The sequence below is a fragment of the Dicentrarchus labrax genome, unplaced genomic scaffold (assembly GCF_905237075.1).
Source record: "Dicentrarchus labrax unplaced genomic scaffold, dlabrax2021, whole genome shotgun sequence".
Classification (NCBI taxonomy): Eukaryota; Metazoa; Chordata; class Actinopteri; family Moronidae; genus Dicentrarchus; species Dicentrarchus labrax.
In genome coordinates, this window is record NW_026136724.1 from 20450604 (window position 1) to 20464495 (window position 13892).

The 13892-nt window shown below is 40.1% G+C and overlaps 1 protein-coding gene across 2 annotated transcripts; it reads right to left on the reverse strand.

Moving 5' to 3' along the window:
• Positions 1-38: 38 nt before the first annotated feature.
• On the reverse strand, positions 39-13497 carry LOC127358598 (ras-related protein Rap-1b-like). Of its 2 annotated transcripts, none has more exons than XM_051391787.1 (8): positions 13383-13497; positions 7673-7742; positions 5690-5758; positions 3247-3303; positions 2898-3038; positions 1743-1886; positions 769-861; positions 39-651 (listed from the first exon to the last, which is right to left on the reverse strand). In XM_051391787.1, the coding sequence occupies exons 2-7, from the start codon at positions 7727-7729 to the stop codon at positions 775-777; spliced, it is 555 nt and encodes a 184-aa protein (XP_051247747.1). In that variant the 5' UTR covers positions 7730-7742; positions 13383-13497; the 3' UTR covers positions 39-651; positions 769-774. The 2 variants fall into 2 exon arrangements, with proteins under 2 accessions (XP_051247747.1, XP_051247748.1); XM_051391788.1 differs by having other exon boundaries at positions 7673-7745; positions 13383-13490.
• Positions 13498-13892: the final 395 nt, after the last annotated feature.

Sequence of the window (13892 nt, forward strand, 5' to 3'; positions counted from 1 at the left end):
CCGCCCCCCCACCCCCCCCCAAAAAAATCAAAATCAAAAACATTAAATGACTTTTATATCTTTTCACACAGAAACATAATAATAACCACTGTATGGATCCACAGGTTCGACCAGAGCCGCACGCACAGGGGTCGGCCATGTTAGCCGTGACATCACCGGGGTAACCGTGGCAACAACATGGCTGACAGCGAAAGTGGTCAAGCTGCGTGCGAAGGGCTCGGGACCGCTGGAAGATAAGGAAAATGTAAAGAAAGGAAACAAACATTTAAAAATTCAAAGCAAGAAGCCACTCCCCCAGCGCAAAATGGCCTAGCAGAGAGCATGATGGGAACTGTAGTTTAAATTTGGGCAGTTGTTTGGACAGCCCCCACTCCTGCAACCGCAGAATCATCTTCATCATCATCATCATCATCATCGTCGTCGCCGCTGCAGTCTTTTTGATGTTTGTTTTTATTTTTTTTATGTTTCCAAGGCAACAGTCTCCGTCAGACAGTGTGGTGAAGGGGGCATGGGAGATGTGGTCGTCACGGGAACAGAGGTCAGAGGTGGCTGATGTTGATGATGACACGTTTGTGTTAAAGGGGCGTGGCCAGCTGGAAGATGTGGTGTGATTGGTTGGTTGGTTGGTTTGTCGGTCAGGTGAGCAGAAAACTGGAGAGCGAGAGGAAGGAGGGGAAACGTTAGTGTGTGTGTGTGTGTGTGTGTGTGTGTGTGTGTGTGTGTGTGTGTGTGTGTGTGTGTGTGTGTGTGTGTGTATTAAAGGGCTACCTGTCATTAGAGAAGTTGACAGTTGGACTTTTTGCGAGTTTTCCCCGGAGCTGGACTCTTCCTGTTAATCTGTCGCACAAGGTCGTAGAAGATCTGCGCACACACACAGTAACACACACACACACACACACACACACACACACACACACACACACACACACACACACACAGTATTTTGGGATAAAAGTAATAAAGTTAATGTCAGATTTTACACATTAGAGGGACATTTGTTACGACAACGGACAGAAACAGAATAAAAACCAGCAGCCACATTGAAAGTGATGTAATGTGTAACACTGCAGCGTAATCAATCAAGAGCTGCATTCAATGTATTTTCAGGGAATTCACGATTAATTAATTAATCTCCTGGCGTGTGAACATCTTGGTCCTCTGCAGAGTCTACGTACAAGTTGTAAAGTAACGTTACGTAGAAAGTAAAGAGAAGAGGACGGCTTGCATTCAAACTCTACAGTAAGGAGACGCCACCGCAGTAACGGTCAGTGGTTTACTTCCGGTACTTCCCATAACGTTCACTTTAACCGCCGTAGGAAGAGAGTCGTCGCCTCTACGTCAAGGTTCAAAGTGAAGAAGTTCAAGTTTTCATGAGTGATGGTAAAATGGAGATTTGAATTGTGGATCTTTGGGTCGATACCTGATGACATAACTCCGAAGAAGGACATCCTCCTCTTCAAGTTGGTCTCATAAGAACGGACCAGAAGGTTGTAAACAGACTCTTTTATTTATTTATTCATTATTATTATTAACTAATGTTTGTGTAGTGCTTACAGGACTTTTATTGTGAAGAATTTATAGGAAATTAAATGTGTTTAACAGCGAATTAGCAGAGCGGAGTTAGCGCCTGACATCAGAACCGGACCTCCAACCAGCAGCTGGGTCCTGGGTCGGGTCTGGGTTTCCAGGACTCACCTCTAATGTACGTGTGTGTGTGTGTGTGTGTGTGTGTGTGTGGTCACCTCGTTGACGTTGATCTTGCTCTTGGCCGAGGTCTCCAGGAAGGCGCAGGAGTTCCACTGGCGGGCGAGGCCGATACCCGACTCTTTGGCCACCACGCGCTCCACATCCAGGTCGCACTTATTTCCAACCAGGATCATCGGAACCTGCAACGCCACAACTCAACGTCACGACTCAACGCCATGTTCTAGCGGCAAGTTTGAGAATGTCAGTCGGCCGTTTAACGGTGTCGAGCTTTCAGAAACACACAGAGAAATCCTGAATCCTAATATTTAATAGCGGAGCAGATAAGTGCAGTACCGAGTTTTGGCCAGCAGGCGTCTCCATTTACAGCATATCAATTAATACATTTTCAGCTCAATTGCTTCAAATGTGGTTTGGAAAGCTTCATTTCCATCATCATGGTCTTAAACTGTCTGTCAATTAATTAAATAGCTGATTGAAAGAAAACAAGAAAACGTTTATGAAGCAAAAGTGACAAAAATTCTCCGTTTCCAGATTGTGAAATGTGAGAATTCACTGTTTCTCTATTTGTTTTACCATCATAAGTTAGATATATTTGTACTAATCAGCATTTTTAATCTGTTTTTATTCTGATTCAGCAAAAACATAACAAAGAAAATCTGATTTTTAGCTTTATTGTTGTGTTTTATAGCTAATAGCTTTATGAGGTTAGACACACTGCAGTGGAACATACACAGTGAAGTCCTTTAACTTTAATCCAGCAGGGGGCAGCAGGAAGCTCTCAGTTAGGATCTATTCTCACTTTATTCACCTCATAAAGGGTTTTACTCTTATAAAGGTTTATTAAAACAGTTTCAGAGGTGTTGATTCAGCTGTGTGGTCACCAGACGCAGCCCGTCAAAGAGAAACATCCTGATATTAACAGTGACTTATGAGACTAGTCGTCTATATTTAACTCACCTTTCACTCAGCGTCTGCTGCTTTAAGGATCATTTTACAGTCAATACTTTAAATAACGATGGTTTAAGTAAATAAATAAACATAATATTGTTTCCCATGAGCCCCTGACGTCTGTGAGTTGTAATGGTTATTGATAAAAAAACAAGTTACGAGGCTAGACAGGACGAGATGTCACGGCGTGTGTGTGTGTGTGTGTGTGTGTGTGTGTGTGTGTGTGTGTGTGTGTGTCGTACGTCCTCGGTGTCCTTCACTCTGAGGATCTGCTCTCGGAGGTCCTGGAGGTCGTTGAAGGTGGACTGAGCCGTGATGGAGTAAACCAGAGCGAAGCCCTGACCGTTCTTCATGTACAGGTCTCGCATCGCCGTGAACTGCTCCTGCAGACAGACAGACACAGACAGAGAGACAGACAGGTGGTCAGGGAGACAAAGGGCGGGTGTGGACAAAAGTATGTGGACACTCTTGTAGACTTTAGTGTCTTTTATTGCTGGTTTAGGCAAAAGGAAGTCTGAGGAGATGAACTGAAAGAAGGGTAGGGAGGGTGAGACAGGCAGACAGACAGACAGACAGACAGACAGATCTTACTGTTCCTGCTGTGTCCAGGATCTCCAACATACACTGTTGTCCATCGACCTCGACTTGCTGGAGGGAGAGAGAGAGAGAGAGAGAGAGAGAGACTTCAGTGCTTCAAACAAAATATTTGCCAGGATTTCACAATAAAAGTCTTCAGAAACTTAAAGACTTAAAGACAAATGTTCAAAAGAATCTAAACTGACTCCAACTGAAAGAGTGGAGACAGACATTCACGTTGCCTCAGGATAAATAGTACGAACTTTTCCCACTAGGGGTCGCCAAAGCTTCACAGGGGGGGGGGGGGCTCTTGATTTTATGGGACATGAGAAAACTTTAAAAATATACACAGAGCTAACAGAACAATGACTAATGTCAGAGAGAAGAAAACACTGAATATGTCCCCAAAAACAGCCTATTGTGTATGTACATAATGTGTGTTTGATTGATTAGAAAGAAAAATACATAATACAGACAGAGAACTGGATAAAAAATGTCTTAAAGTATCAGGAAAACTCATTTCTGATGAAATAATGTAACAAAATTCATCCAAATCGCCTGTTTGACATAAACGTCCTGCAGTTATCGAGTTCAATATTCAGTACAAACTGGTACAAACTCCAGCCACCATAATGCATCCATTTCTTTTATTTTAATCTGTAAACTGACATTCGCAGCAGCACTAGCAGAGAGCAGGCTAGTTACCTAGCTACAGGGTTTCTGCAGGTTTCAACTGGTTAAATTTAAACATCCGCTCCACTCACGTTTTAAGACATTTATGATGTTATGATCGGTGATATAAATTCCACATTAAAATCCTTGGAAATGTAAATAGGAACAAGAACAAACACTGATTTCTGACTTTAAGATCTATTTTATGTCCATACTGGGAAAAAAAGTGAAAGGATATGAAGGAAAATCTGAGATTTTGATATAAATATTTCCCCCAAAACACATTTAAACAAGCGAGAATGAAAAATGCAACTTTAACTAACTAACATTCATGAATCCAATCAATTTTAAAACCTGTCAGAATCTTATTTTAGACTAAATTTAAGGCCTAAAATTCAGATTACTGGATTTTAGACATATAAAACAAATAAATCTCTAGTGTTTCTTTCTACATTAGTTGGTAACAGACTGAAGCACGTGGCAGATTACACATGGAGCTCTGTTGTGTTTGCTAATCCAGCCTCGATGGTTCCATATTAGTGTACAGATGGTTAGATTACTGGGTGTACGTCTGCAAACGCCGTCCACGGTGTTAAACCACATTATCGTCTGCAGTGTGCCTCAGACGGGTGGTGTTAGTGAGGCAGCGACGTGTGGCCACTGCAGGCGGGTGGAGAGAAGAGAAGGGAAGCTGAAGGGAGTGGATGTGTCAGTAACAGGCGTTCACAGGAGATACACAAAATGCCTTCATGGTTTCTGTTTTTCATCTTCTTATCTCATTATTTAAACTTCTTATTTCATTATTTTAACTTCTTATCTCATTATTTTAACTTCTTATTTCATTATTTTAACTTCTTATTTCATTATTTTAACTTCTTATTTCATTATTTTAACTTTTTATCTCATTATTTTAACTTCTTATCTCATTATTTTAACTTCTTATTTCATTATTTTAACTTCTTATTTCATTATTTTAACTTCTTATTTCATTATTTTAACTTTTTATTTCATTATTTTAACTTCTTATCTCATTATTTAAACTTCTTATTTCATTATTTTAACTTCTTATCTCATTATTTTAACTTCTTATTTCATTATTTTAATTTTTTCTTTAACTTCTTATCTCATTTTAACTTTTTTAACTTCTCATTTCATTATTTTAACTTCTTATTTCATTATTTTAACTTTTTATTTATTTTTTAACTTTTTATCTCATTATTTTAACTTCTTATTTCATTATTTTAAATGTTTATCTCATTATTTTAACTTCTTTTATTTCATTATTTTAACTTTTTTTTTTATCTCATTATTTTAACTTCTTATTTCATTATTTTAACTTTTTATCTCATTATTTTAACTTCTTATTTCATTATTTAAATGTTTATCTCATTATTTTAACTTCTTATTTCATTATTTTAACTTTTTATTTCATTATTTTAACTTCTTATTTCATTATTTTAACTTTTTATCTCATTATTTTAACTTCTTATTTCATTATTTTAACTTTTTATCTCATTATTTAGATTTATTATCTCATAATTTTAACATTTTATCTCATTATTTTAACTTTTTATCTCATAATTGTAACTTTTTATATCATAATTTTAACTTCAGTCACAGTTTGGTTTTATTCATTCTTCTTCTCCTCCTCAATCCCCGTCTTCTCTCTCTCCTCCTCCTCTGTAGGACGGTTAGCAGCTAGCATTAGCATCCCGTCCCATCACCCACGCTCACACAGACCGACATGTTACGGCGAGGAGAGACAGACGGGCTGAAGCTGTCTTACCTTCCTGTAGGAATCCTCTATCGTCGGGTCGTACTTCTCCACAAAGATTCCCTGAACAAACTGGACAGTCTGGAGACAGACAGACAGGCAGAGAGAGAGAGAGACAGGCAGAGAGAGAGAGACAGGCAGTGAGAGAGAGACAGGCAGTGAGATAAAGAGAAGTAGGGCAGTAGTGTTAATGGAGCTCTGTTCTGTTCTCTATTGGAAGTCATTAGAATGGAATTAATGTGACACACTGACACATCTCCATTATATCATCTGGAGTAAAGCACTTCATTGTAGTGAGACCAACACCAGTGTGTGTGTGTGTGTGTGTGTGTGTGTGTGTGTGTGTGTGTGTGTGTGTGTGTGTGTGTGTCTGTGTGTGTGTGAAAAAGTGACATCAGTCTACATTTTGTTTTCTGGGGGAAAATTTATAACCTTGCAAAACAAAAAAACTCAACATTTTCATCTTCATCGGGCGACTTTGGGCTCTTCTTACTCGTTCAGCTTTGAATCTTTAAACACATTTTATACATCGAAGCGAAGACAAACTCGTCCTCTGCAACCGAGTGTGACTCTCGTTGCGACAGCGCTTACGGTTTTTTAATTAAACGCCTCAAACTGTGGCAAACGCCGACCAAATGTCAGGGAACTGCTTTGAGTCTTATTTTGAAAAATAACTTGAAACAAACACAAAGTAGTGATGCAAACACTTCTGATTTGTGTTTGTGTTCATTAAAAAAAGCTGTTTTAGTGGAATTAAACATACATTTAAAGAAAGAAGAGAAAATGTAACCTTTACTTTAACAGAACCATTAATGTCTGTTTTCGCTTATTGTCAGTGAATGTCCGGTTGAATCGTCTGTTTTACTCAGGAAGGTTCGTAACTGAGTGAAGAAGAAGAAGATGAAGTATTTCAGTGGCAGCCACGATAAGAGCTGTTTCTCTAAATGTGGAGGAAATGTGCATCTGTGTTTCCTTTCTTATCTCCTCTGAGCTGCAGATGAACGATCCTTCCTTAAGTCCTTTTCCACAATTTCTTTATATAATTGAACATACACTCCAATTCTAGCCGACATTCTCTCTGTATGGTAATCACAGTTTACCACAAGCTTTTATTTGCATTATATACCTGGAAAAAACCCACACAGTGCACGGATAATCCACCAGGGATCAGTCGCTCATGCACCAGAGGGCCTTCAATAGAGACATCCAAAATTGCTGCCGTCAATCAGTGACCCATAAAGTTTTGATAAAGTTAAAGTAAGAAAAACATAATTAATTTAAATCTTTGCCTTAACGAGGACAGAAACTATTTCCAGGCTGACCACAGTGCAAAATAAAGAGGTTGTGAACCAGAAAATGAAGCAAACTAAGAGAAAGGTTCCTCTTCCTCTTCCACTGGTCGTCACTGCCGATGGCTTCATTCAGCAAACAGAATATTTACGACGATGTTGAGCAATATGGAAAAAATGCTCATTTGTATGTTTGAAATTACTTCAAAATTATAAAGGAAACTCAAAGTTTAATGGGTTAAAAATGTTGTTTTATATGTTGTTGTTTGTTTAAGATAAACAAAATATACCAGATATAGCTACAATGACACAAATTAAAACTCGTATATGCAAATTGATGTTTAATTTCTTTCTTTATAAATTGTCAGAAGGTTCAATAGTTGGTTAAACATTTGTCAAATTGGTTTAAAAAAGAGGCCTATAAAGTATTTATCGTTAAAAAAAAACCATAATACAGACAGAGGATTGTTATAAAACTCATCTCTGATCAATATTCAGAGGAAATAATCCTCCAAATCTCTGGTTTTACTGCAGTTATTGTTATAGTATATAGAGTTATAGTTATTGTTCAGTATTTGGGTTCATTGTATTTGTACAGTGTGTGTGTTTATGGTAACACACACACACACACACACACACACACACACACACACACACACACACACACACACTGTACTTTCATACAAACACAGAAACAGTAACTCACCAGAGCTGACTTGCCGACTCCTCCTGATCCTAAAACAACCAGTTTGTATTCACGCATCCTGACTGTCTGTCTGCTGGGCGAGAGACACAGACAGACACAGAGAGACAGACAGAGAGACAGACAGAGAGAGAGAGAGGGGTTACCATCACTTTTGGACATCATTTCCCAGCAGCCAATCACACAGCAGCATTACTGTAAGAGCCACCTGCTGCTACAAAGCTGTAAAACTATCAATTACACACACACACACACACACACACACACACACACACACACACACACACACACACGCTGTATGCAGATGACGATTTCCTCCCTCTCACTGGGAGGTAATAATTACCCAGCATGCATCTGGGCGCGTTTGTGAAAACAGATCAAGATCACGTGATCGCACAGCTGGTGGTGATGTCACAGCTATGGAATCCTTCCTGGTTACTGTCGCTACGCAGCCTTGTGTGTCCGTGTGTGTGTGTGTGTGTGTGTGTGTGTGTGTGTATGCATACCAGTCGTGCCTCGCCGTGTCGTTGCAGCAACAAGAAGCAACATGATACAGACAACACACACACACACACACACACACACACACACACACACACACACACACAGAGCTTCTCATCTCTGTTAATAAGGGTCTGTAAGGTTACCATGGTGACGAGATAAGTGTGCGTGAGTGAGTGTGTGTGTGTGTGGTTAGGCAGGTGGTGTGAGGACCAAACATTAACATCTCTTTGTAACTGCCATTTTTTTCAGTGTGTTATTTTACCCAGAATCCCCAGTTTCTGGCCAATTAGGTTGGCAGCAAACACCAAAACAGAGATGACATCAGAGCGAGCTGATGACTTCTCACTAACACTAGTTTACAAAACAAAATGTCCAAAGAATCACCAAAAAAAACGTGAAAATGAAATCCGATATTTGACATGGGGAAGCTGGAATTCTGAATTAACATTGTTTTAACATCTGGATTCTTATATTTCATACGAAATATCTGAAAATGAAATGTGCTAATATCAGGTGAATTTATCGCATGTAAAACGTCAAAAAAACATCTGATTACGCAAGATTTTTTAAAATCTGAAATGGTTTTCCACATGTGCTAAAGACATTTAAAAAATAGAAAAGATCAAATATACATACAGTATATATAAATACATATGTACATATATATGCAAAATAAACACATTAGAACACATTAGAAGTATTTTGGGTCGTCATCTGTGCCGAATGTATTCTTGAAATCGAATCATTTCAGATCACTGGCAGATGTTTCGGCTCCTTTTACATAGTATAACAGAAGCTCCAACCTGTACAGATGTCTTCACTTAGCAACCACCCAGCAACACCCTAACAACCACTCTGAACGTTCTACAACTACATAGCAACACCCTAACAACCACTCTGAACGTTCTAGACCTACATAGCAACACCCTAACAACCACTCTCTGAACATTCTAGACCTACATAGCAACACCCTAACAACCACTCTGACGTTCTAGAACTACATAGCAACACCCTAACAACCACTCAGACAACTACATAGCAACACCCTAACAACCACTCTCTGAACATTCTAGACCTACATAGCAACACCCTAACAACCACTCTGAACGTTCTAGAACTACATAGCAACACCCTAACAACCACTCTCTGAACGTTCTAGACCTACATAGCAACACCCTAACAACCACTCTCTGAACATTCTAGAACTACATAGCAACACCCTAACAACCACTCTGAACGTTCTAGAACTACATAGCAACACCCTAACAACCACTCTGAACGTTCTAGAACTACATAGCAACACCCTAACAACCACTCCGAATGTTCTAGAATTACATAGCAACACCCTAACAACCACTCTTTGAACGTTCTAGACCTACATAGCAACACCCTAACAACCACTCTCTGAACATTCTAGAACTACATAGCAACACCCTAACAACCACTCTGAACGTTCTAGAACTACATAGCAACACCCTAACAACCACTCGGAACGTTCTAGAACTACATAGCAACACCCTAACAACCACTCCGAATGTTCTAGAATTACATAGCAACACCCTAACAACCACTCTCTGAACTTTCTAGAACTACATAGCAACACCCTAACAACCACTCGGAACGTTCTAGAACTACATAGCAACACCCTAACAACCACTCGGAACGTTCTAGAACTAGCAGACACCTAGCAACACACTAGCAGATACGTAGCAACTCCGGCGGCACGATATGGTAAAAAAATCATACTGCGACTGATATGACTCACCATTAGTGGGAATGATCTTTTTCTTTTAAACAATTTTAACTTCTACCGAAAAACCTGTTCAAATTGTGATGATGATGATGATGATGATTCCTGATTTGTAGGGAATCTCTGCAGCAGCTTCATCGTAATGCTGACACATTTACCCTTCAGTAGGATATTTCACTTACTATTGTGATGAACTGTGCAGCTCTACTAACAACGCCCCTGCAGAAACATGGAAACGCCCCAGCAGACAAACGATAGCATCTTCTAATCGTATCAGTAACACTATAACAACCCTCCATCCGCACTGGATTTATGTAATGCCATTTTCTAGTTTAGTACTGAATCTGGAATTTTACTGAACAGGACCAATAAAGCTGGTTGTAATCAGCCATTTTCACTGCAATGTGTTCCACAGTGTAACATCACCCTCTGTGTTAATTCATTCATCTCTAATTGACTATTAATACTGATGCTGAGGATGGACGAGGAGGACACAGAGTTTTATCTGGAGTTTTAGTCATCCAGTTGTAAGTGAATGCATCACCAGAGGTGGATTTCAGTGCCTGGAGGTCTGAACAGGACCTTGATGCAACAAGTCCGGGCGAGTTCAGTGAGTCTGAGGAAATCACAAACTGGGAAGTGAATCTAGATGAGCTAAAACATCAAACTCTGGCCTTTCTTATGACTCCTCCTCCACCTCGGCCCCGCACCTCGGCCCCCCACCTCGGCCCCCCACCTCGGCCCACCACCTCGGCCCCCCACCCGACGGTCCCTGGAGCTGGACGTTTCAGATTTTGACACAGTTAAAGTAAAACAATGACATTTAAATCTGCATTAGTTGGGTTTTTTTGGCCACTGGGGGGCAGCAGAGACACACAGCCCTGACATATCATCACCTTATAAAGCTGTTATGGCTAATGTGTTAGCATTGATATCCTACTTCCACAGCCAGCAGGCACAGAGCAACATGAGCCAAACTCTGTGGTTGTGACTCAGTGAGCGACACTTTCACATTACGTCCACTATCACTGGAGGAAATACGTCTCATTACAGGAACAAAAACACTCGTTATCTTCACTCACTTCAGATAACAGATGGTGTGTATGAAGACACCTTGAATTCGCCGACTCGCTCTACATTTATGGATATCAGTCAGAGGTGTCAACTGTGCACTCGAGTCAAAAGTCTAAAGCTATAAAGCTGTAAAACTAAACACCGATTCCTGCCGGTAACGCTGACCCACACACTCATCTCATAACACCGGGATGAATTACAAAATAAAATACCTGCAGAATGACTCTTCTGACGATCAATTCATGGTTTCAGTCATTTGTGAAGCTAAAATGTCGGCATTTGTTTCTTTTGTTTGTCACATATGATAATAAATTATATCGTTTTTAACTGTTGGCCGGACAAATCAAGACCTCTGATGGTGTCACATCTCGGGCCTTTTTTAGTTTTACAGACTAAAGTAATAATTTAATTAAGAAAATAATCAGCAGATTAGTCTGTAATGACAATAATCTGTATTTACAACCATCATACTTTAAATATTTACTCTAGAAAATGTTTCAACCTGCCGAATAATCAAATCTCTGACTGCAGCCTCTGAATGTGCTCACAGCAGGAGGGCTGCTACTAAGGATTCATTTCACCATCGATTCATCTGCTGATTAATTTCTCAATTAATCGATGAATCATTGTGTGTACACTAAAATCATCACATGCACTCAGACTGTCTAACAGTCCAAAACCTACAAATATTAAGTTTACTATGTAAATATGAGAATATTTACATTTAAGCTGATAAAATATATTCATAATACAGTAAAACAACATTATTTATGTTTATTTTGTCCTCTTAACAAACTGCACAACCTAAACCTCGTCAGGCTGATACTAATATGATATAGACATTAAATATTTGATATTATATTTTATATCAATCTGAGAGGCCACAAGCTGATTAACAGGACGAAAAACTGAATTATAAAACAAAGTTATGTTTTTTTTTCCAGAAAGATCAGGCCACAAAATTATTACAATAAATCAGAAAGACACAAAAATCTGTCAGTTTATCTGCCGACTGAGAAAATAATGAAAAACGCCCCTTATAATTTCCCAGAATGCAAGCTGGCGTGCATGTTTTATCTGACCAACGCTCCAAAACCCTAAAAATATTCAGTTTACAATCACATACGACAAAGAAAATCAGCAACTTGTCGAGTTGAGAAGCTGGAACCAAAGAATATTTGTAATTTTTGCTTTAAAAACAATTAATTTTCTCCTAATCAGCTAATAAACTCATCATTTGAGGCCTCGCTGCGAGCAGACGTAGCTTCCTTTAAAGAAATCACAACATAATAAGGATGGAAACCCCACTATTGGTGCATTTAGACAAATAAATTAGAGAAGTAAGTCGTAATGTTGACAATCAATCAGTTATTCAGGCTTCACATCGTTCTTCTAGACTTTTAATAATCAGATTAGACTAATGTGGCCTTTTTAAAACCATTAAGACGATATTTAAACACACTTCAACATCAATATATTGATTTATCGCCTCGCTCTCACAGACTCTATTTGAACTCTGTGCACAAAGTGTGCAGTTCTGCTTTTTCCAGCAGGCACCGAATGCAGCATGATGTTAATCTACTAAAGTAAAGTTGGTGGAGGAGAAAGATGGACACACACACACACACACACACACACACACACACACACACACACACACACACACACACACAGAGAGAGAGAGAGATCCCTGAGTCAAGCAGAACTAGGTGGGGCCTGTCAATACTCAGTGTGTGTGTGTGTGTGTGTGTGTGTGTTTGTTGCTGACAGTACAACAGCAGAGGAATAAAACCAAGCCTTGTCTATACACTATAGTCAGACAGACAGGTAGACAGACAGACAGGTTCCTCCAAACTCCCCAACTCCGCAGTTTGTAATAAGTTACTTCCTCTCTCTCTCTTTTCTCTCTCTCTCCAGCAGAGCAGCGGGAGTTCCGCAGCTCTGTGGCCGCCTCAGAACGCTCCTCACCCGGACAGCTCCGGCAGGAGGCCCCGCTGCCTGGAGGACCGGAGACAAGATCGCAAGCCGGAACACACAGACCTTTACGGACGTGAGACAGGCAGACAGACGGACAAACACCCGCCATGATGCTACCCAGCTGTCTGTCTGCCTCTAATTTGAACATTATTGTAATTAACGGAGCTCCTGTCTGTCTGCCTCTCCGTCCGTCTGTTTGTCCGCCGGTCGCTTCCGCAAACCCAGCCCAGCTCGGCACGGCACCGGCCTGGTCCCCCCCCCCACCCCTCTCTACTCCCCTCCGCGGCTGTCTGTCCCCGTCTGTCCCGGTCCGTCCCGGGTAAAGCGCTCATCTACCCGATGGAGTGTGTAGGGGGGAGGAAAAGGAGAGAATAAGGAGAGAAAAGAGAGAAAAGAAGCGGTACTCACAATCATCCACCCGTCCGCTCCGCTGCTCTCTCTCTCTCTCTCTCTCCCACTCTGTGTCTATGTCGCTCGACCAGAGCCGCTCCCTCCTGCTGCCGCTGCGCGCTGACGTCAAGCTCGACGCGGCGAACAAAGGAACGCTTCCTGCGCGTTATTTCAAAATAAAACACCCCCCCGGTGAACGACAGGGAGTGGAAACTGTGAAGTTATTAAATGTGTTAAAATCATTAGTTCACTGGACAGGTGAGAATGAATGCTGTGATATGTGGTTGAAAGATCTGGAAAAAGCTAGTAAGTGAACCTTTGAGTTAAGATTTTATTGTTAACTGTAAAATCCAACACAATCGACAAATAAAAGGATATTATATATATATAAACATTTATTGCAACAAAAAGTCTATAATAAGTCATAATATCTGATTAAATTAAAATTAAAAATGAATTTGTGATAAACAGCTTTTAGAATAGTTTAAGTGTTTCATGATCATTTGTGAGCACAAAGCAAAAGTTACA